Source organism: Leiobunum rupestre, chromosome 4 (assembly GCF_980474605.1).
Source record: "Leiobunum rupestre chromosome 4, qqLeiRupe1.1.hap1, whole genome shotgun sequence".
In the NCBI taxonomy this organism is placed as follows: domain Eukaryota; kingdom Metazoa; phylum Arthropoda; class Arachnida; order Opiliones; family Sclerosomatidae; genus Leiobunum; species Leiobunum rupestre.
This window is the reverse complement of record NC_143387.1, coordinates 25,389,564-25,410,195: the sequence shown is the minus strand read 5'-3', so window position 1 is coordinate 25,410,195 and position 20,632 is coordinate 25,389,564. Positions and strand designations below refer to the sequence as shown.

At 38.5% G+C, this 20,632-nt stretch overlaps 2 protein-coding genes across 2 annotated transcripts; one reads left to right on the top strand and one right to left on the bottom strand.

Moving 5' to 3' along the window:
* The first annotated feature begins 4,724 nt into the window (after positions 1 to 4,724).
* On the top strand, positions 4,725 to 15,466 carry LOC149947259 (ionotropic receptor coreceptor Ir25a-like). Its single transcript, XM_090170862.1, has 16 exons — positions 4,725 to 4,926; positions 5,566 to 5,862; positions 8,894 to 9,066; positions 9,150 to 9,203; positions 9,261 to 9,410; positions 11,445 to 11,615; positions 11,675 to 11,791; positions 11,853 to 11,960; positions 12,026 to 12,223; positions 12,286 to 12,485; positions 12,542 to 12,681; positions 12,741 to 12,990; positions 13,789 to 13,988; positions 14,054 to 14,186; positions 14,275 to 14,402; positions 14,742 to 15,466. Exons 1-16 carry the CDS (start codon positions 4,725 to 4,727, stop codon positions 14,888 to 14,890), a joined length of 2,670 nt encoding a protein of 889 aa, XP_090026988.1. The 3' UTR covers positions 14,891 to 15,466.
* A 1,312-nt stretch (positions 15,467 to 16,778) lies between these two features.
* LOC149947258 (oxytocin-neurophysin 1-like) lies at positions 16,779 to 19,775 on the bottom strand. Its single transcript, XM_090171466.1, has 3 exons — positions 19,576 to 19,775; positions 19,265 to 19,508; positions 16,779 to 17,062 (listed from the first exon to the last, which is right to left on the bottom strand). Exons 1-3 carry the CDS (start codon positions 19,738 to 19,740, stop codon positions 16,929 to 16,931), a joined length of 543 nt encoding a protein of 180 aa, XP_090027592.1. The 5' UTR covers positions 19,741 to 19,775; the 3' UTR covers positions 16,779 to 16,928.
* Positions 19,776 to 20,632: the final 857 nt, after the last annotated feature.

The window sequence follows — 20,632 nt, the reverse complement described above, 5'->3', positions numbered from 1 at the left end:
TTGATGGAAAAAACGTGTTTGTTCTATAGACGCGGGGACACCTCGGTTCGAACATAATTAAAATGCCTTGGATCGCTCTGCTACTGGGATGTTGCGTCATTGTTTCGTCTGGAACAAACGTCAAAACCATCAACATGGGTAAGATTTAAACTTAATTTGCTTTTAAAGAATAAAACTAACTGTTACACCTTCGACGCTTGTATTAAACTTCGATAGTTTATCTTTAATATAATATCGAACTACCACGCTAAAATATCAGGAAACCATAAATAATTTAAGTGATCACACCAATATAGTTTTTGTAACCACAGCATTTAGACATTTTACGTAATTGGATTTGGTTAATGCTAATCTCGAAATAGAGTCCTTGAAATAATATTATACTAAAGCTAATTCAGGGGCGTACCGAAAGCCCCGGATTCGGGGGGGTAGAATTAAGTGCTAAGTTAGACAACTTTATCCAATATTTTTAATTTCCAGATTAAAAAAAATCATAAAATTTACATTTTCGCTTCCCTGGGGCTTGTTAAACAGTTAACTACTACACATTTTACAAATCTCCCCCACCACCAACAATAACAATTGATCATAATAGTATTTATAACGTAAATTATTTTGTGTCTTAAGGGATAATAATTTGATAAACTTTAGAATTAATATTATTAATTGTATTACGATGTGTCATTTTAAATTAAACTTTGTTATCATGAATCATTTTCCAGGTTAAACTACCGTTATTGAGACCTATATCCTATATTCTCAACAGTGGCGTAGCCCAAGTTTACCTTTAGCTTTATTAAAACTGATGAAAAATGATTGCACTTGCTCAAAGAGGACGCGGCACTAACATTTTGTGTTCTTTATTAAAAGAAAAGTTTATTCCCGCGTATTCATCGTTGCAAAAGAAACGGTATCGACTTATCACTGTTGATGGAGTTATTGTTGATTACTTTAATAAAGAATGTTTATAGATCAGTTAATTGATTCTCAACTCCGAACGGCGGCACGTAGGACGAAATTTCTTAGAATATTGTTAAATTCCAAATGTCCCGTAAATTTTCTACTCTCACCATTTTTAAAACACCCTGCGTAACGTTACAAAGGTAGAATCTATTTAGTTAATAATTAATTTTATCGAATATTACACTTTTAGGGAAATTTTGGAACGGAGGGTAGACTATAAGTTTGTATAACCGTCGTTTCAATGAAAATTGTACTTTATATATGACGTCTACAACTGCAGATAATATTAATTATTTTGTTATTTCACCCTCAAAGCAAGTAGGCAAGGAAATGAAATCAGCCAACTATTTTATCGCGGCTCCAACCGTACCCTAGAACACATTTTGGTAAAAGGCATTATACTAATTATTATTAGTGAGCCCATACCTCATAGGCCCATGTTCATTTCGAAATTTGTATCTAAAGGAAACTCGAGGTTTTTTTCTTAATACTACAGCGGGCGCCACAATTTGATTTAAAAGTCTTGTCAAGGACAACGCCGTATCTTCAGTATCGCCTTCAGTAGGAACCAACTTTCAAGTGTGGTTGATTATTACCGCGTAGAAGTCCAAACTTGAACTCCAAAACTTGCGTGGTAGTTTTCTAATGGTCTCGGTCTTGAAACCCCAAACGCGACTAATTATGAATTAAAAACAGAATGGGTTGGGATATTCGAGTGGTTAAAGGGGCATTTCAATGGGTACGGCAGATTGCTTTTCACAAGTCTGCCAACTTAGCTTAACGAAACTCTTAGGAGTAAGGGTCCTTAAACTCTTTATTTTGCAAGACGTCTAAACGCCAAAAACCACTTTCACACACAAAGAACACTCGTACCATTCAATAAGAAATAGTTCAGCTATATTTATATATATATCAAGACGCGACAGTGGTTGCTGAAGTAGTTCGTCGGGCCACCCCCTGCCACCCACTATACCCCGAAATCCTTAATGGAGAAATGAAACATTAAGAGTTCGGCTGGCCCGCCGATCTTTGGATTTCCTCCCAATAACAAGGCGCTCCGCGGACCGCCTTTCTTGGGTGGAAAAAAACTATATTATCTTTGGCGATGTCAACAAATCGGGTCTCCAAGCAACGGAGCAGAACTTCGAGAGAAACTTTCCAAACGCTTGCAGGGACTCTTCTACGCGAGCTTCTCTTTGTTCGTATCAAACCATTCAAACTAGAACTCGTTTTATACTTTATAACCTATTATTTGGTTACCGCAAATTATTCATTGGATTTTTCTTCCAATTTGAAAATGAACTCGATTTCGAAAAATCGATAATTCTATCGATTTGTCACAATGATAAAGTATTAGGCAATATTGTAAGTACGCTCCTCAAAGCTTAAATATTAATGGTCAAAAATATTAGATTCATCGTCAAAGGCTACGGGTCAAGGGGCTGGATATTCGTTCAATTTTATGACCAATTAATAGGTCATAAATGTTTTATACGAAATCTTCTTCGATCGATCAATTAAAAAAAAACTAGGTCATCGTTATATTTCTGGTTGAGAGATTTTACGCCATATGCAAATTGGGAACATGTCGAAAGAAAAATTTCTTCTGCCAATAATTGTCGTTAAACGATTTAATTAACGATTCACATTTAAAATTTATCTATTCACACGAGCAAATATTTTGGCCCAAATAGTTTTCGAACACTGAAAATTGTCCAACAGACTGGTTCCACTACACTGGAGGGAATAAATTACCAGAAGTGTCCCCTAAGTTTCTCCTTTGTCAGAAAAAACCCCCATTCCAGTGTGTGAAAACGTCGGTATATATATATATTGGATTGTCCGCTATATTGGAAAATCGCCACCATTTTTGTAAAGCGTGTAACTCAAAAACTACCAAGACGAATCGAACAACTAAGACGTTTTATTCTACGTGTTAAACCTATCTTCTTAATTTCGAAAATCTTCAGTATTGAAGAAATGTCAAAGGTCATTTATAAAATAAATTTATACCAAATAAATAGTAAAAATACCCATTTCCATTGTTTTGCTTAATACATTTTTTTTTCTAAAGTTATCCAAATTGATGTAAATTTATTAAAAATTGAGTGATATATTAAGTGGAACCTCACCCCAACATGGCAGTCAATAGGTTTTTAGGAAAAAACGAACTTTCCAAATTAGACTACCAGCTAGCTATACTCCGATGTCCCCTCAGTTTATCTTTTAGGTTGTCAAAAAGAACATCGAGGTATACGAAAAAGTTGGTGAATACAACCTAGTTCTGCTAGGATTGACCTCCATCTTGGAAAATGGCCGACATTTTTGTAACTCCAAAACCACTAACCCGAATCGAACATTTAAAACGTCGTTCTTATTCTATGTGTCATACTTATTTCCTGAATTTCTAAACCCGATATAATTATATAAGGGTCAAAGATCATTAATATAACAACTTAATATCACCACGGATAGTTGCCAAAACCCGCCATTTTCAATGATTCACCTTAATAATACAAAATATACAAAATTACCCAAATATAGTCCACTTTCAAACAAATAGTTAAAAATTAATTGAAAACCCGATCCAACATTGCTGGGGGTTTTCAATAGATTTTTGAAAAAAAATAAATTTTAAATAGCTAAAACTGCCAGGTATTGGTAAGGAATTGTGTTCTATACAAAAGACCAATTAACAACTTAACGATTAACTATTTCAGTGACGCCGGTAGATGGCTCTTAATTTCAAGATTACTACTTTCATAAAAATACTTTGAATTGAATTTGCGCATTTCTGTAGAATGCTAGCATTCAAGCAGCTAAGTGTCCAGATAATAATGCACGGTTAAGTTAACTATTTTAAAACAAAACTACCCGTTTCCAGTGTTGGGCATTTTCGTCAAAGAGTCGCTCAGCTCACTCACCGCTCGCACTCGCTTGCCTAATATCCGCTGACGCTCACGCATTTTTGAGCGGTTAAATCGACGCTTCTCTCTTTTCACTCTTTTTTTAAGCGGGAAGATATGTGCTCCTCTCATTCAGTTCTTTTTTGGGCGGGAAAATTATCGCTCCTCTCTTTTTGTTTTTTGAGCTCTAAAATTTGCGCTCTTTTCTGTGGTATTATTTGCGCTCCTCTCTTAACTTTTTTTGATCGGTAATATTTGTGCTAGCGAAGTGCCCAGGATGTTAGTTTGCCCAGCGGCCTCGCCCCCCCCTCCCCCAAATGTATGGTTGTATGAACAACTTTCTTATTATTTTTTATAATTGTGTGTCCACTCCGAACAAAATCCTGGATTTCTGGGAATCCTGGCTACGCCACAGAGCTTACCTGGTGGCAAAGTAGGCCATAGTCTCAGGCTGTTGGCTTTTGGGGGACCTAAAAGCCAGCCCCTTAAACATTAGGCACATTTTTAAAAGCGCTTTCTTCAATTTCGGCTCATATGAAAGCCAATATCTGCGCCCTTTTTTGAGCGGTAACATTTGCGATCCTCTATTTTCACTCTTTTTAGATCGGGAAAAAAAGAGCTCCTCTCTTTTAGCTTTTTTTTGAGTGGGGAAATAAGCGCTACTTTCTTTTCGCTTTTTTTGAGCGGTAAAATAAACACTCCTCTCTTTTCAATCTTTTTTGAGCGCTGAAATTGGCGCTCCTCTCATTTTCATTTCGCGCTTTTTTAAAAAACCATTTGACCACTCAATTTCGCTCATAATAACAAAAAAATTAGAGGAGCATTGCCTATCACTGTCCCTTTCACATTAAAACCATGGAATATATCATTGTGACAAGGCCTAAAACAGTAGCTCTAATTGCAAATAATATATTTATATTTAAAAAAATAGTGCTGGTGGCTGACGAAGGCTTCGAAGTACCATTAGCAGTAATCCCAGAGGCAGCGAAAAAGGTTAACGAAGTGGACCTACAAGTGTCCGTCGTCACTATAAAACCGGAGACAAGTAAAGTAGAAGGTAAGAATATCTAATAATTAATGTTTAATTTAAGTCATACTGAATCCGCAAAGAGGCAGTAATGTCCAACGAGAGCGAGGGACAAAACAATATTATAAGCACAACCTTGTTAAATAGGCTCCGTCCGAAAAAATGCCGAGGAATAAAAACAAAACACAATGGTGTCGCATGTTTAGTCAACTTGTCAGGTTGACTAAAATTGCGACACCGTAAGAGACCGTCAGTGGCAAATAAGTATGAATTTTAAAGAAATGAATAAAAACCACTATTGCACAGTAAAAGAGTTTTGTTTATTAAAACGCTACGGCCGTTTCGGCGCACTAACCGGCGTCGTCGTCAGGCGAATACAAAAATGTACAGGACAGTTCCACAATATTTGTATTTGTGTTAAATAAGTATGAGTGAAATAAAACTCTGGGGCAAGTCTGTCCCGAGAAAAAAGAGCGATGGTAGCGCCCTCGCGGTTAAATAGAAGCGGGAACAAGTCGCCCCCGCTGCCCCCGTTGTTGACCCGCCCCTGGTAATCTCCGTCCGGTGCCTAATAAGATAACATCAGTGAACACCGTTGGCCCCTTGCAGTGTGGATTTATCAAAGGATAAAAAAGTCACGTGTTAATTGTAAAATCTCTCAAATTTTAGTTTGCCAGGAAATTTTCAAAGATATGAAGAACCCGACTCTGTTGTTCGACGCAACCAAACAGTTGGATATGACCAAATCGAAGACGTCCAGCATAGTGAAAGAATTGAGCAAGAGCATGGCCATTCCGACTATCAGTACCACATACGGGAAAACCGTCTGGGGATCATTGGACGCCGCTCAAACTGAGTACTTGGTGCACATTCCACCTCCAGGGCATAGCATGGCTATGGTTATCCGAGATTTGGTCAAAATGCAGAAAATGACATCCGCAGCCGTTCTCTACGACGACACTTTCGGTAACTTTTACAATCATTATTCGTAGTAGCGCAGTATGTAGTATAATTCTTACGAGAGAAGCGTCGTCTGTATAGCGCTAACATGTACCTTCGCGGACACAGCTCCCGTTTCGTAAGAAACAAGTTGGCAAGCCAAAATATACCTTTCCTCGGAAGAATTGTCCCTAGCGGTATTAATTTTTCGAGATGACTCTTAAAGATATATCTCCGCAATTCCGAGTTATTTACTATAAACGTAATCCCGGTTCAATCCCGCCCGGTATAAAATTTTAATTATAATTAAAATAATTGAGACGAAACAACCAAGTATAATTTATTCCGAATATTATAAATTAAGTAGTTACAACAGCGAGTTAGACGTACTAAAACAATGCACAATTGAATTTAACCCTATTTACGGTACAAGTTTATCAGTTAAATATAATGCGAAGCCAATTTTAATGAAAGAAATATCTACAGAGGGTATTTGTATTTTTCTCGCTTACGAAATACTTGCCGCATCTTTAACGCTCATTTTATTTCAAATTAAACATCTTAATCAGTCGAGAAAACGTTTAAAATAAATTACGAAGTAATGAAGACCCAGTTAAAAACGAGACCAACATAAGTGTAAGCGCACGATGTATACAACTCGATAAAAATATACGACTGAAAAAACGAAATAAAATACAAATAAAACGAAAGATATTTTAAATTAAAAATTGGACCTTGAGAGGTTGCATAACACTCAGCACTCGGTCCGTCCCAAAGTCATTAAGAAGTTGGAGAGTAAACGCCCATACAAACACAACAGACTCAACATCCACAGCCATCATAACACAAACACCACAAACTCAACACCTATAACCGTCATAACACGAACTCAACATCCACAACCATCATAACACAACAAACTCAACACCCACAACCGTCATAACACGAATTCAACACCCGCAACCGTCATAACACGAACTCAACATTCACAACCTACGCATAAACATTACAATAAAGAAATACCCAATTAAACCGAGTTAAAACCGTAACGACGGTGAGCGTTAACGAAAAAACACCATCCAAACCAAACCCAACCGCAAATTAATCCGTTAACGCTCACCGTCACATGGTGGTTTTGCCAACCCTTTGAGAAATGCGAACGCAGAAATTTCGAGGAACTGCGTACGCAATGATTAACCTTTGCACGTATAATGCGAACGCGTTCGCAGGACAGACACACACACACACAGACAGACAGACAGACAGACAGACACGGTGATTGTATAACCCCTCCTAGGGGACTTTGTCCCCTCGGAGAGGTAAAAATTAGTGTGGGGAAAACTCGTTATTAACATATTGTGGTGATTTGCTAAAACTATAAATACATCAGTTAATATTCCTACTTTACATTTTAGATATTATGAATAATACACGTTATTAATCACATCCGCCGTTTGGCGGGAAAACGGAAACTACCTGGTAGTGGGAAATGTCTAATACGTCTAAAGGTGATAGGTATACACGGCGATGTAGAGAGATAGTTAAATTAATGAACAAATCAGGGTTCAATCAGGGACTTTATGTATGGCACGAACCCAAATTCCTTAGCGTCCACGATATGACTTGGTGGTTTATATTAACAACCTAAATAGCTGGCAAGATCGAACAAAATGACTGACGAGCTACATATTCACTCCCACCTACTATGATATTAGAGAAACTATCGTACGTTTATACTATACCCCCAACCATTACTTAGCAGATCTATGATAGAGTTAGTCCCGAAAGGTTTTTAAAATTTATGTCACATCGCCATCTGTCGAAACTTACCTAAAGAGGTAACCTAAAAGCAGCCATGACACTTCGATGGGATTGTTATATTGTTAAGTAAAGCTCAAATATGAAAATTCGAAATATTAGGTTACGACTAGGTCTTCCTGAAACATTTATTGATGTGTCATTCGATTGGTATTAGATCCCTTTATCTAACTATGGCATTAACGCTAGGCGAATATTAATCAAAGGGATTCTGAAATTAATCTACATTTTCATATCAAATTATATGCTTATCGGATTTCGGATCGGGTCGGATCGGGTTCGGATTAAGCATTTTTTTTATCAGGTTGGGTTTGTTACTTGAAACCCGACATGACGGCAAGCCTACTGCTCAACGGCACTCGATAAAAATTCAATTGAGGCATCCTTTGAACAGTATTAGTACTAGTCATGCCAACATCGCGTCGCTAATAATGATCACAAATTATCACAGTAGGTAAACAAGCTATTACCGTAGGTAAACAAACGGGGTAGGTCAAACGGGCCGAAGACCAACCGACCGAAAGGGTCCAACGGATCGAAATATCTGGGCCCGAAATAAATCGTCCAACCGGTCGAAAGTTTAAATAAGTTTTTTAGACGTGTAAAGGGAAAAAGGTTCAACGGACTGAAAAGAAATATACCGCTAGCCCACAGCACGAGAGCGTAGCCATTATGTAATGATAATTACGAACTATTTACATTCCAATGGTAGCGAGAAGTGAGTTATTTAATATATATTTAAAATCTTGTTTTTTAAGTTTAGTCTTCGAAAGTGCATTTATTTAATCATACACTCTTTCGATCCATTGAATCCTTTGTTCTATCACTATTAAAAAACATATTTCTTCGATCCGTTAACACCTTTTACCCTCTACTATTAAAAAGCATTATTTCGATCCGTTGAAACTTTTTACCTTTTTTTATTAAATTAAATTTTCGATCGGTTGGAGGTTTTCTTCGATTCGTTGGACCCCCTTCTATCGCTTGGTCTTCGGCTCACCGGAGCCAGACCAAACAAATTAACACCATAGGTAAACAAATTATCACCGTAGGTAAATAAATTATCACCGTAGGTAAACAAATTATCAACGTAGGTAAACAATTTTCCTGTTAAAATAAACGGCCAATCGTGTAAATATGAAGAGTTCGATACGTTAAAGACTGAAACTTAAGTTTTCAACGTATTACCTTAGAAGCCGACATTTTGTAACACTTTCTTTCATACCATTTTCTTCGGAAGTTATGGAACATTTGACGACGTCTCTTTTGATCAATCTGGCAACACGACAGAATATGAGAAGCATTGGACCGAAAGATAAAATAAAAAGCACCATCGCAAACGTCACTAAATCGGGTATTTCCAACTTCTTCGTCATGGGCAGACCAAGCACCTTTAAAAACGTCGTCGAGGCTGTAAGTTTTCAATACCGTAGAACTATAACACAGAGCGACTAGATTTCTCTGATGACGTCACTCATCGACTTATTAAACTGTAGATCAATGCAAACGATAAATTCCAGAGGCAATACTCGTGGTATTTTATATCCAAGGTAAATTCCCAAACAATTATTTAAAAGCATAAAGCACGATCTATTCCCGTGTTTCAGGATGACGCGAAATTGGACGCATGCGCCGACTGCGCAAATAATTCCAGGGTGCTGCTCATCAAACCAGTCACCGTGGACTCCGACGCTTTGAAACAATACCAAGAAAACAAGTTTGAAACGGCCGCAAACAAATTGGAAATTTTATCCAAAGTTAGTTACGTAACTATTATACACAGGCGCGTAACAAAGGTGTCGAAAAAAATATAATTCCTAAGAGACGGTCGCCAAAATTTAATTTTACCAGGAGTTCACCAAGATAGGGAAATTCAACTGCCGTTTCTATGTAGACGCGCTACGTCAAGTAAATTGTAGTGTCTGATGAAATTATTTTGTAGCTAAAATTTAAAGAAAATCCACCTTTATGAACAAAAATAAACATATGTAACATAATCACTCATAAGTATGCCCCTAGCTCTATTACAAAACTAACGGTTTGTTTCACAGATATTGCGTCATCCCTACCATACGTAATATTTGACGTCATGGAATCTCAAATGCCGATTATGCCGTCGCACAATTAGCTCTACGTCTGATAAACCAAATTCCATTATTTTAGTAAACAAACCGGTTTGAACAACCAGGGCTTAGAAGCTAAAATAAGCTACAATATATTAATGAAGTTCTCGGAGACTCAGGTTCTAAAGTAAATTTGAATTGTCAAATAAAAGAAGCAGATTTATTGGAAAAATATTTGAAATCCAGGTTGAGCTTTTCTGGCGCATCTACAAGATTGGAGTCTTTGCAGATTCTTTGGAGACGAGGGGCTAACCAGTAACAATTTGCATGCACACCGATTACGTAATCATTAATGAGTGCACATGATTACGCAACGAGTGCACATGATTACGAAAGGAGTAAACATGATTACGCAAGGAGTGCACATGATTACGAAAGGAGTAAACATGATTACGCAAGGAGTACACATGATTACGCAAGGAGTACACATGATTACGCAAGGAGTACACATGATTACGCAAGGAGTACACATGATTACGCAATGAGTACACATGATTACGCAATGAGTACACATGATTACGATGAGTACAGAATGATTACGATGAGTACAGAATGATTACGATGAGTACAGAATGATTACGATGAGTACAGAATGATTACGATGAGTACAGAATGATTACGATGAGTACAGAATGATTACGATGAGTACAGAATGATTACGATGAGTACAGAATGATTACGATGAGTACAGAATGATTACGATGAGTACAGAATGATTACGATGAGTACAGAATGATTACGATGAGTACAGAATGATTACGATGAGTACAGAATGATTACGATGAGTACAGAATGATTACGATGCGTACATAATGATTACGATGAGTACATAATGATTACGATGAGTACACAGAGATGAGTAATTGAGTACGGGAGAATTCCAATGAATACGCGTGATTACAGATGATTACACGTGATTACAATTGAGTACGCGTGATTTCATAATGATTACGGGTGTTTACAGATGAGTAAAAAGATTACAAATGATTACGGGATTACGAATGAGTACAAAAGATTACAGAAGATTACGTAATCATTACAGTTAGGGTGTACACCAATTACGGGAAGTGGTTAGCCCCTCGTTAGGTGGAATATCCCACTTCGACGACTTGTTCCATTTTCGGAAAGCGATCAATTATTGGTCATTTTCCCCAACCTTAATTTTTCTAAACTACTCATTATTTAACTTCATCCGCACAAACCGAGTGAGTTTATAAATTTCAATAAAACTACATTGGTCTGACTAAAATTCCGACATCAAAAATTCCTTTTCAATTTAGAAGCTTTCCATTGGCTTAAATACATATGTTAGTAGCCAATAGTGTGACTCCCAAAATTACTAGGATTAATAAAATCTAACATAGTCTATCTTTCGTGGTGAAACAAACCGTTAGTGAAGATTTTTGAATGTAATAAAGGTACAGTGGCATACTTACGAGTAATTATGTTCAATATGCTCTAAGGTGTAAAGCTCAAAGTTCTCTTGATGAACTCCGGATTTTACCAGCTGATCAAAAGGCTGCCCCCCTTCATAAAAAAGTAATTGATTAAATAGCAATAGAGATTTTCCGTTAAAAAGTAGGTTCTTTATAGGCCACGAACCTTGCCTTCTTGCCTACATTAGTTATTTTATTTCTGTAAAAACTAATGATGCTGACCCGTTGTAAGGTGGACGGCGCGTTCTTTTACGATTTGACTAAAATGATTGGCAAGCTACTGGGTGCTGAAGAAAATTGGCCGGAAACACTGACGTATCCCGAATGCGGAGAAACAATAGAACTGACAGACGAAATGAAAGAGGAGAGGACAAAAACTAAGCTATTCACGGTTTTCAAACAGGTAACACCTCCGGAAAAATTATAATTTATTCTTTATAGTAAATATATCCGACTGTGCAGACGCCGTACACGGGGGCTTACGGAAGATTTTTAATAAGAGGGAACGATAAAAACGGGCAAGAAATTAAACTGGATCTAGAGAGAAATAACTTGGAAGGTGGAAAAGTTGAGACCAAGGTAGGTAAATTCGGCCAAGTTTCGTTTAACAATCTAATCGTCGTAAATGTTCCGCTTTCAGAGCGTAGGTAGTTGGCAAGCCCAAAGTCCCAGTTCCGTGACTTTGTCGGAAAAGACTGGCCTCGACGAGTTTCAAGCAGTCACCATGTTCAGAATCACAACCATTGTCGTAAGTGGATGGGGAAAAATAAATTATATTCGTAGAATTAACGTTAACGGCATTATTTGGTACAGCAACCACCGTTTGTGTACAGAGTATTGGACGAACAAAACAACACTATCGGATTCGATGGTTATTGCATCGATTTGATCAACTACATCAAAGAAATAGTCAAGTTCGAGTACACAATTGAAGAGGTGCCAGACCGCGAGTTTGGAACCATGAACGACAAATTGGAATGGAGCGGAATGATTGGCGAATTGAAAAATAAAGCAAGCTAATATACACGCCAAACCCAAATCAACGCGATAATATTAAAAATTTGGATTTCCAGAATGCCGACATCGCGCTGGGACCATTGGCCGTCATGGCCGAAAGAGAAACGGTCGTCGATTTCACCGTACCCTACTACGATTTAGTCGGAATCTCCATTCTCATGAAGAAACCGCAAGTACAATCGTCGCTCTTCAAGTTTTTAACTGTCTTGGAGACCAACGTATGGGGTTGCATTCTGGGTGCTTATTTCTTTACCAGGTTAGCGAGATAGGTTAAGTATCTAAGTACGCTTATAATGAGGCTATTTTGAACAGTTTCCTCATGTACCTCTTCGATCGACTGAGTCCGTACAGCTACCACAACAATAAGGAGAAATACAAGGACGACGACGAGAAGAGGGACTTCAACATCAAAGAGTGCATGTGGTTTTGCATGACTTCGTTAACACCGCAAGGTCAGTTCGGAGCTTGTTATTACGGCAGCCGATAAGATTACTATATCTTTGTACTACAGGCGGTGGAGAGGCCCCGAGGAATCTGTCAGGCAGATTGGTGGCGGCCACTTGGTGGTTATTCGGCTTCATCATCATCGCCTCGTACACGGCCAACTTGGCCGCCTTCTTGACCGTGTCTCGTCTCGACTCTACCATCGAGTCACTAGAAGACCTCTCCAAGCAGTACAAGATTAAATACGCTCCACAAGAAAATTCTTCATCCAAAACCTATTTCGAACGAATGGCTCACATAGAAGAAAGATTTTACGAGTAGGTTCACGTGATGTTATAATTATACATAGTTAACAGAGAACGTACGAGTCTTATCTTTCAGTCCCGCATCATGATTTACTAACCTACGCTCTTCTCTTAAACGTAAGCCAATTATTTTCCAAATGAAGGTCATCAAGTTTATTTTATACCTCGATAAAACGGATGGAAACTATATATATGTATATAGAAAGAAAGGGCTAGCCACATTAATTCCCGTAGAAATGGGGTGGCTTATATCCGAGATTACAAATTCCGTTATGACATAAAATTACCAAATGGTTTTTATTTATTTATTTATTTTTTTTAAACTCGTTATGAGCGATTGTGACGGGTGGGACAATTCAGTCCGCTCGTCCATCTGATTAATCAGGTGTGAGATGTGTGTTAGGGGATAGGGACGGTACACCCGTGGCGGAACTATGACAACCACCCGTTGGGGGATTAGTGGTCGTCCTCACACGGCCATCCACAAACTCTGCCTCCCAGACGCTTGGGATTACAGGAGTACGCCACTACTCCTGGCTGGTTTTTATTTTGTCTTTTGTTTTCTAAATTTTATTTCGATTTATGTCATTGCACATTAATAAATGTAATCATTTCTCCGTGCAAAATATATATTTTTTCTATTTTATTTTAAGTTCCTGAGAGATGGCGTTACTGTTATAATTTGAATCGCTTATTTTAGTCTGGCCTAGGTAGTATTTCTTGCCTCCTTACGTTCTCAATTAATTATAAATATCGCGATTAATCGCTTTAAAATTAATAAATAAACACTGCGTTTTCACAAACTCAAAGGATCTGGAAGAATATGTCCTTGGACGATTCCTTGAACGAAACGGAAAGGGCTAAATTGGCCGTTTGGGACTACCCAGTGTCGGACAAATATACCAAGATTTGGTGGACCATGCAGGAGACGTCGTTCCCGGCGGACTTTGACGCGGGGGTAGCTCTAGTTCAAGGTTCAAAGGGTCCGCAAGATGGCTTCGCGTTCATCGGTAACTCCCTAGAGTCCATTCTCGTAACAGTACGGCATTATTAAGTTCCGTTCATTTCCCCGTAGCTGATTCAACCCAAGTAAAGTATGCCGTTATGACCAACTGCGATTTGATTCAAGTAGGCAACGAGTTCAGCAGGAAACCTTTGGCGTTGGCTGTCCAACAAGGGTCACCTCTGAAAGATAAATTGTCCAGCGCGTAAGTACTCGCCGAACTTTAATTAGATCGATGAACCTTACGAGGTCGCAATTACCTAGCTGCTAAAGCTTTCAAGCTGTTTTTGCAGTATCTTAAAGCTGCTGAATCAAAGAAAACTGGAATCTCTAAAGGAGAAATGGTGGAACAAAAATCCGTACAAGGTTACCTGCGATGACGCCGATAAACAGAGCGACGGCATCAGCATCGCTAATATTGGTAAGTGTGATCTACTCTTGAACAAAATTATGGAGAAAAACTCAGGAATGGGGCTGTAAAACAATTTTAACGGGTCACTGTGAGTCAGTGATGCTAGCCCGAGAATGTGGGCTGGCCTAAATGGGTAAGCTCCGGGTCTTTTATGGTGAGTGAGAGTCGCAGATGGGGAATTAGCGGCTCGGTTGGTAGTCATCACACGTCAAGACCCTGTGTCAAACGCCTTTTTTCAGTCTATATTCTTCCGCTGGTACAACGGTGCCGAATTAAAAATTGTTTTACAAAACGAATCCTCGCCTTTTCCTCTTGGCAATCTATAAAAACGTGAATAACTCATTTTAGGTGGAGTATTCATCGTCATCTTCATCGGGGTAGTGTTGGCTTGCATCACATTGGCCATCGAGTACTGGTACTACAAGCAGAAGAGGAAGGCCACTCGGGTGGTAACTGTCAAAGAGTTCGGGCACAACAAAGATCCAATTAAACGATAAACGCCTTCCACGCGTCATGATTTAAACTTGGATTAACACAAATGAAAACGACGACGTCAATTTTTGAACAATGGGCCGTTCGTCACTTTTTCCCCTTCGGCTTCTGATAGTTCTCACTCGTACCCCACAAATGATTATTCTTTTGAAATAGGTTTCAAATAGTGGGTAGAAAGCACTAACAAAACGGGAGAGGGAAGTCTCTCACCTCCAAAGGTAGAGGATACTCTTTTTACCTCTTGCCCTTGATTGTTCTAGCTCTGAAAGTGTAAATAAAATATAGATATCCCGAAAATATTTTGTAATTTCCATAGTAACTGACGATAGGAATTTATTATCTTTTCAAAATATGGCTTAATTCTTTGAGTCATAATAATTTAAAAGTCGAGTACGGTCGAACCACAAGGGTTGAGTGTGTAACGAGCAATAAATAATCCAGGAATTAAACAACATAGATGGCGTAAGAATTTAGCTTAATTTTCGTGTCGATAAGCCGGTACAGTATTTTAATTTACAAGATCCTTAGTGTAAAGAAATTACCCCCCGGAATTAAAAATTATGATCATATTGGCCTCCTGCGCTCAGTTAACTCACTTCTTCCAGAATCTTCCTTTGAAGAATATCAGATGAATCGGAAATAACGCAGTCAACCCCTGCTTATAGGAAGCTACAATTTTCAATCCTAGGGTAAATATTATTTGCTTAGTCTTTGTTGATTTCCGAAAAAGAGCGCAAGTACCGATACCTAAGAATATGGGACTGTAGAGATTCTAATCCAGTCTTAGGCATACGATTATCCAAATTACAATATGACCACCAGACTACTTCAAAAATTAACTGGTCACGATCAACTGTTGATCCCTTTATCTTTCCCCCTTTTTACGTTTTGATTACCATTGGAAATAAATTAAAACGATATATTCTTATTTATGACAAAGGTTAATTTAAACATTGTTGTTGTTTAAATGAATTTATTATAGTAAGTCATAAGTAAATAGTTATTATTAATAACAAGTTTGAACTTAAAAATCCCAATTAAACACTGCCAGAGCACGAGGCTCTATTACAAGACAGTTTTACCCGTTGCCAATATTTAGAAATATTTTAATTCGAAATACTACTTTATTTAAATATTAACTTGTCAACATGATCAGATTCAAATAAATTAACTGGTCATGGCCCAAAACTGGACTTTAATTGGCACCACAGCCTTATGTCTAAGACTGTTTAAAACCCCATCCTCGTATATTTTGTTATGAAATGTCGTCTGCCATCGATTTGACGTTACACCTACGTTTACGTTTTAAAAAGCAAATGGGTGTGGTAATGCTTTTGCCCCATGTTCTTAAGATGCTGTATTTGTTATCGGTATTATTATTAATTCCTATGCAAATGAATATATTTTGGGCATCGCGTAATTTGTGAGCATCACTATAGAAAAGGCGCTATAAGTATTTAATATGACCACGGTAAGGCATTAATTCCGTAGTGTTAAATGGCACCTTAGAACGTCCTGAAAGCATAAAACCCACCCTCATTGTTTTACTTAATGCTTTTACTTTAAATACGCAACATGCTTCGTGCGCAGTTTAACCGACCGAGTTTTAAATGAAATCCGGAAAGTTTCAGCCTAGATGCCCTAGAAAAATTTCAATCCAAAAGTCGTCTACTATCTCTTCACTCATTTAGTTGATAGGTATTAAAGCAGATGGCGCCACGTTTTCTAAGACTAGCCAGTTAATAAAGTTGTAGGATGCTGTTACATATTCTGGAAATAACGAATAGCTATGAACTGACCTACGACTGCGTTCGATAACAAAGTATATTATTTACTTACATTATTACGTCTTTGAAATAAGAATCAACCACTTATAGCAATAAAGTCTTTATTTCTTGTTAATAACCGTTGTCAATTTGATATTCAGAATACATCGCGAGTAACATTATTAATTATCGGGATACGCGACATTACTTTTCCAGCGTGAGGCTCTTCGTCTGAATGAAAATGTCCGTTGTAAACCCGTCGAAATCCGTACGCCGTTTACTTCGATGCGGTGTTCATTTGAATGTCGTAAGGAGGCTGGTTGTGTACCAAAGCTCTTACCCAATCGAACGACTCTTTGCTCAATCTACTGTCACTGACGTCATCACAAGATTCATCCAAAACACAGCGATCTAAAAAATATATATATTTTATTTTCGACCTATTCCTTTTGGTATCTACAATAACTGAAAAATATAATATGATCTAAAAGGAGGGTTGTATTATAAATTTTTTCTCATAAAAAAAGTCGAAAAATATTACTTTAATCAGGCTTGGAAATAAGGTTTATTTTAGTGTTGTAAGTCGGAAAATTTTCCGCGGAAAACTTTACGGAACATTTTCTGGAAATTTTTCCGCATTTTATTTTTCCGGAAAATTAACAACCCTAGTTTATTTCTAAACTGGTCTATTTGGCCAGTGACTCCCAACTCTTGAATTATTTAAGTGGTCACGTAGACCAGTTGGTTAATAATACGGTAGATAATTTTGAATTAATAAACTGGCCACTGGACCAGTGAACCCCTAGCTTTTGAATAAAAAAAACTGGTCCGAGCAATTAATAAACTGGTCTTTGACCCAGTGACCACCGCTTATTTCCAAGCCTGACTTTAATCCTCTCACTATAATTACCATTTACGTCCAAAAATAACGACCCCCCGGGTTTGTTTTATCGTCAGCGTGAGATTCCAGACCGAAAGAGTAGCGATATAATACAGCATTAAGAATTTATTGAAGTTCCGAAACTTACTAAGAATATTGGACTACAGGATTCTGATTCCCTACTTCGCAGCCTTTGGAGCATAAATTCGTCCGATTTCCCATTCAAGTTTTGCTATATGGTAAAACCTTGAATGCCCCTTAAATGCAGACGAACTTTCTCCACAAAAGCTGTGAGGATGGTACCAAGGGTTAATGCTTTGCTCAATAGTAACTTCAATACATTCTTGACAGCATCTACTCAATCACCCGAGCAGACGACAAAGTTGAGATAAACGTCGTCTGAAGAGCATCGATTAAAGGTAAAATATATTTTTAAGTATTTAAGCGGTTGTTTAAACATATTATATATAATATTATATATCGATATATGAGAGAGGGGAAGCGGGTAAAAATTAGCGGAACCCGTGGTGCCTATAGGAGTCCAAGTTTGAACAAACGAGTTATACTTATCGCGGGTTTCTCTCCGAAAAAGTATATCTATCTGAGTATCTCTAGTATTAATGTCTCTCTTTGAGGCCTGGAATTAATATTTTAGTAGGGCCCGGGCTCTCAGCGGCCCTGATTGTTGGTAAATATTTTGTATTAAGTTTTCAAACTGCAAACGGTAAGCGCATTTGTAAATTTTTGAAAAATTATTGGGTGAACTAGCGTTTTCCAATACCTTTGATAGCGCGCTGGTTGTTCAAAATCCGTTGGGGCTACGCCAACTTTTAAAATTTCCGTTAGGCCTAAAGCGAGGGAAGTCACTCTCGGATGACCTGTACACCGAGTTCGCGTACTTACTACTGTTAGAGGTACGGATTTTTAAGAGTTCATGAACTGTTTCTAGCACAGTCAAAGGTACGACAGTGTACACCGAGTTCGCGGAGCGATCCTCCCCTTGGCCTAAAGGCTGGTGCCAATGTGTGGGGTAAATCTCACATTGTGGGATTTTTGGCTATTTTTTAACCTTTGTGGAACCAAGGGAATTTTTTTTTTATGAAAATGGGATTTTCTACTACAAATTACAAGTTCTCAATATTTGAATATTTGGTTAATTATGAAATTAAATCGTAAAAAAAAAAGTTGGCACAAAAACCGCCCAATAATAAGTTTTCAAATTTTCTTTCAGTCTGTATATTCTACTCTGTTTACATTTACTCTAGTTGCCCTGGCCTTGAAGCATATGCAGTTAACGTTAAAATGCAGACGATTTTGCAAAATCGATTAAAATATAACCAGTTTTCTGGTTGTGGCAATTCGGGGGAAATTTACTATTCTGTTATGGGAAATTGATACATCAAACATTGGCAATACTAGGGCAAAAACGTCGCGATGGTGAGCATCCACGCAAAAAAAAAACCACGGTCATAACCCAGAACGTAGCGTCAGGGCCGGCGCTAGGATTTTCGGCCCCAGGCAATTTTAACCTCAAAATTTAGTTTTTGGGAAATAGTCAGAAAATTTTTGTTAGGCACCCGTTCCGGCGGGCCCCTTTCGGAGGCCCGGGCCCGGGGTACTTTTGCCCTGCTTACCCCCCCCCCCCCTAACGCCGGCCCTGCGTAGCGATAGTGAATTTGGGACTTGGGCGGTTTCTTCGCTAGTGAAAATTTGGAAGGGGTATAATTAATTACCTGTAGCACAACACAGGCCATTGACGGCGCATCGGCCACCTTCAAAGGCTTCCCCTCCGCACGCTTTTCCGGGTAATTTACAGGGATGCGGGTACAAATCTTCAGTTCTGCATACCGAATACATATCGACGGTAGCATCCTCACGCAGAGTGCTGCTGGGTCTGATGATGCAACCGAACTCGGGACCGCAACATATATCTGGCCCGAAACAGTGACCCATTCCGGCGGGCCCGCATCTTGAACACTATACTCAAACATATAGATATACATACGCATCAGCGAAAGATACGAACCAAACGAGGAGTACGCACCTGTCTCGCCATTTTACCATCGGACAAAGCCGAGCGTTTTCCACCTGGTGGGCAATTTGTGATAAAACAAGACGTAGCCATAACGATCAAACAGCTAAACGCTATGTGTAGAAGGAAGACTTTGCTGGTGGGCACGTCGCAAGCTCTGAAGCGAATGGAGGACATTGCTTCCACGATGCGCTTCCTCGGCTAAAAGACTGAGAATGGGAACCCCTGATACCTTTTTATAGCGGATCTGTTTTAACGGAACGACGAGGAGTGGTTCGATTAATTTTCGGACGTGAGAAAAGGGAAAAACCTACTTTGGGCGTCCGAGAACAACAATCAGAGGCCCCTCCTACCGAAATTCTGATTGCTCTCCTGGGAAGAAACAACGATCTTTCCGCTGGAAGTTCTCGGATAACTTGGAAAACGTTATATTGGCGGGAAACAAACACGTTGGAAGTAGTTATAGTTCCGTCTCGGATTCATCATCAATCAAAGGGTGATATTGCGCTTCGAGATCACGAAACGGAAGAACAAAGAGTCGTTTATTATATCAAAGTTCCGTCTTAACGTCAATAATTAATAAACGAAACGTATCAAAGGAGAACGTGCCATTCGTAGGGAAATATTGATATTTCCTCGATGCGAATAACACTCCTTTTCGAGGGATGCGGTGGACCTATTTTTATAGCCCAATAGCAGATGGCAATTCATCTTCCGTATGTCAATGGGTCAAATGTGTGGAGGCTATCACCGCGTGGGCAGTCAGATCAATGGGATCGTGTTAGTTTTTAGGTATGATCCAACGCTTATTTTAAGGATTTTGTACTACCCAAAAGTAGAATGTCACTTTTTGCAAACATTGTTTTTAAACCAATTTTACCACTACCCAAAATGACTTATGAACAGAAAATGCTAGGGTTCGTACTCTATTTTAGAACTACCCACTAGTATAAGCCTATGGTGGTACTACTCTAGTGTTACATAACTAGGACATATACTGTACTAAATTTCTACTAAGATCCAGTCACGACACAGATTCCACGCAGTTTTATGGAGACTTAGATTAATT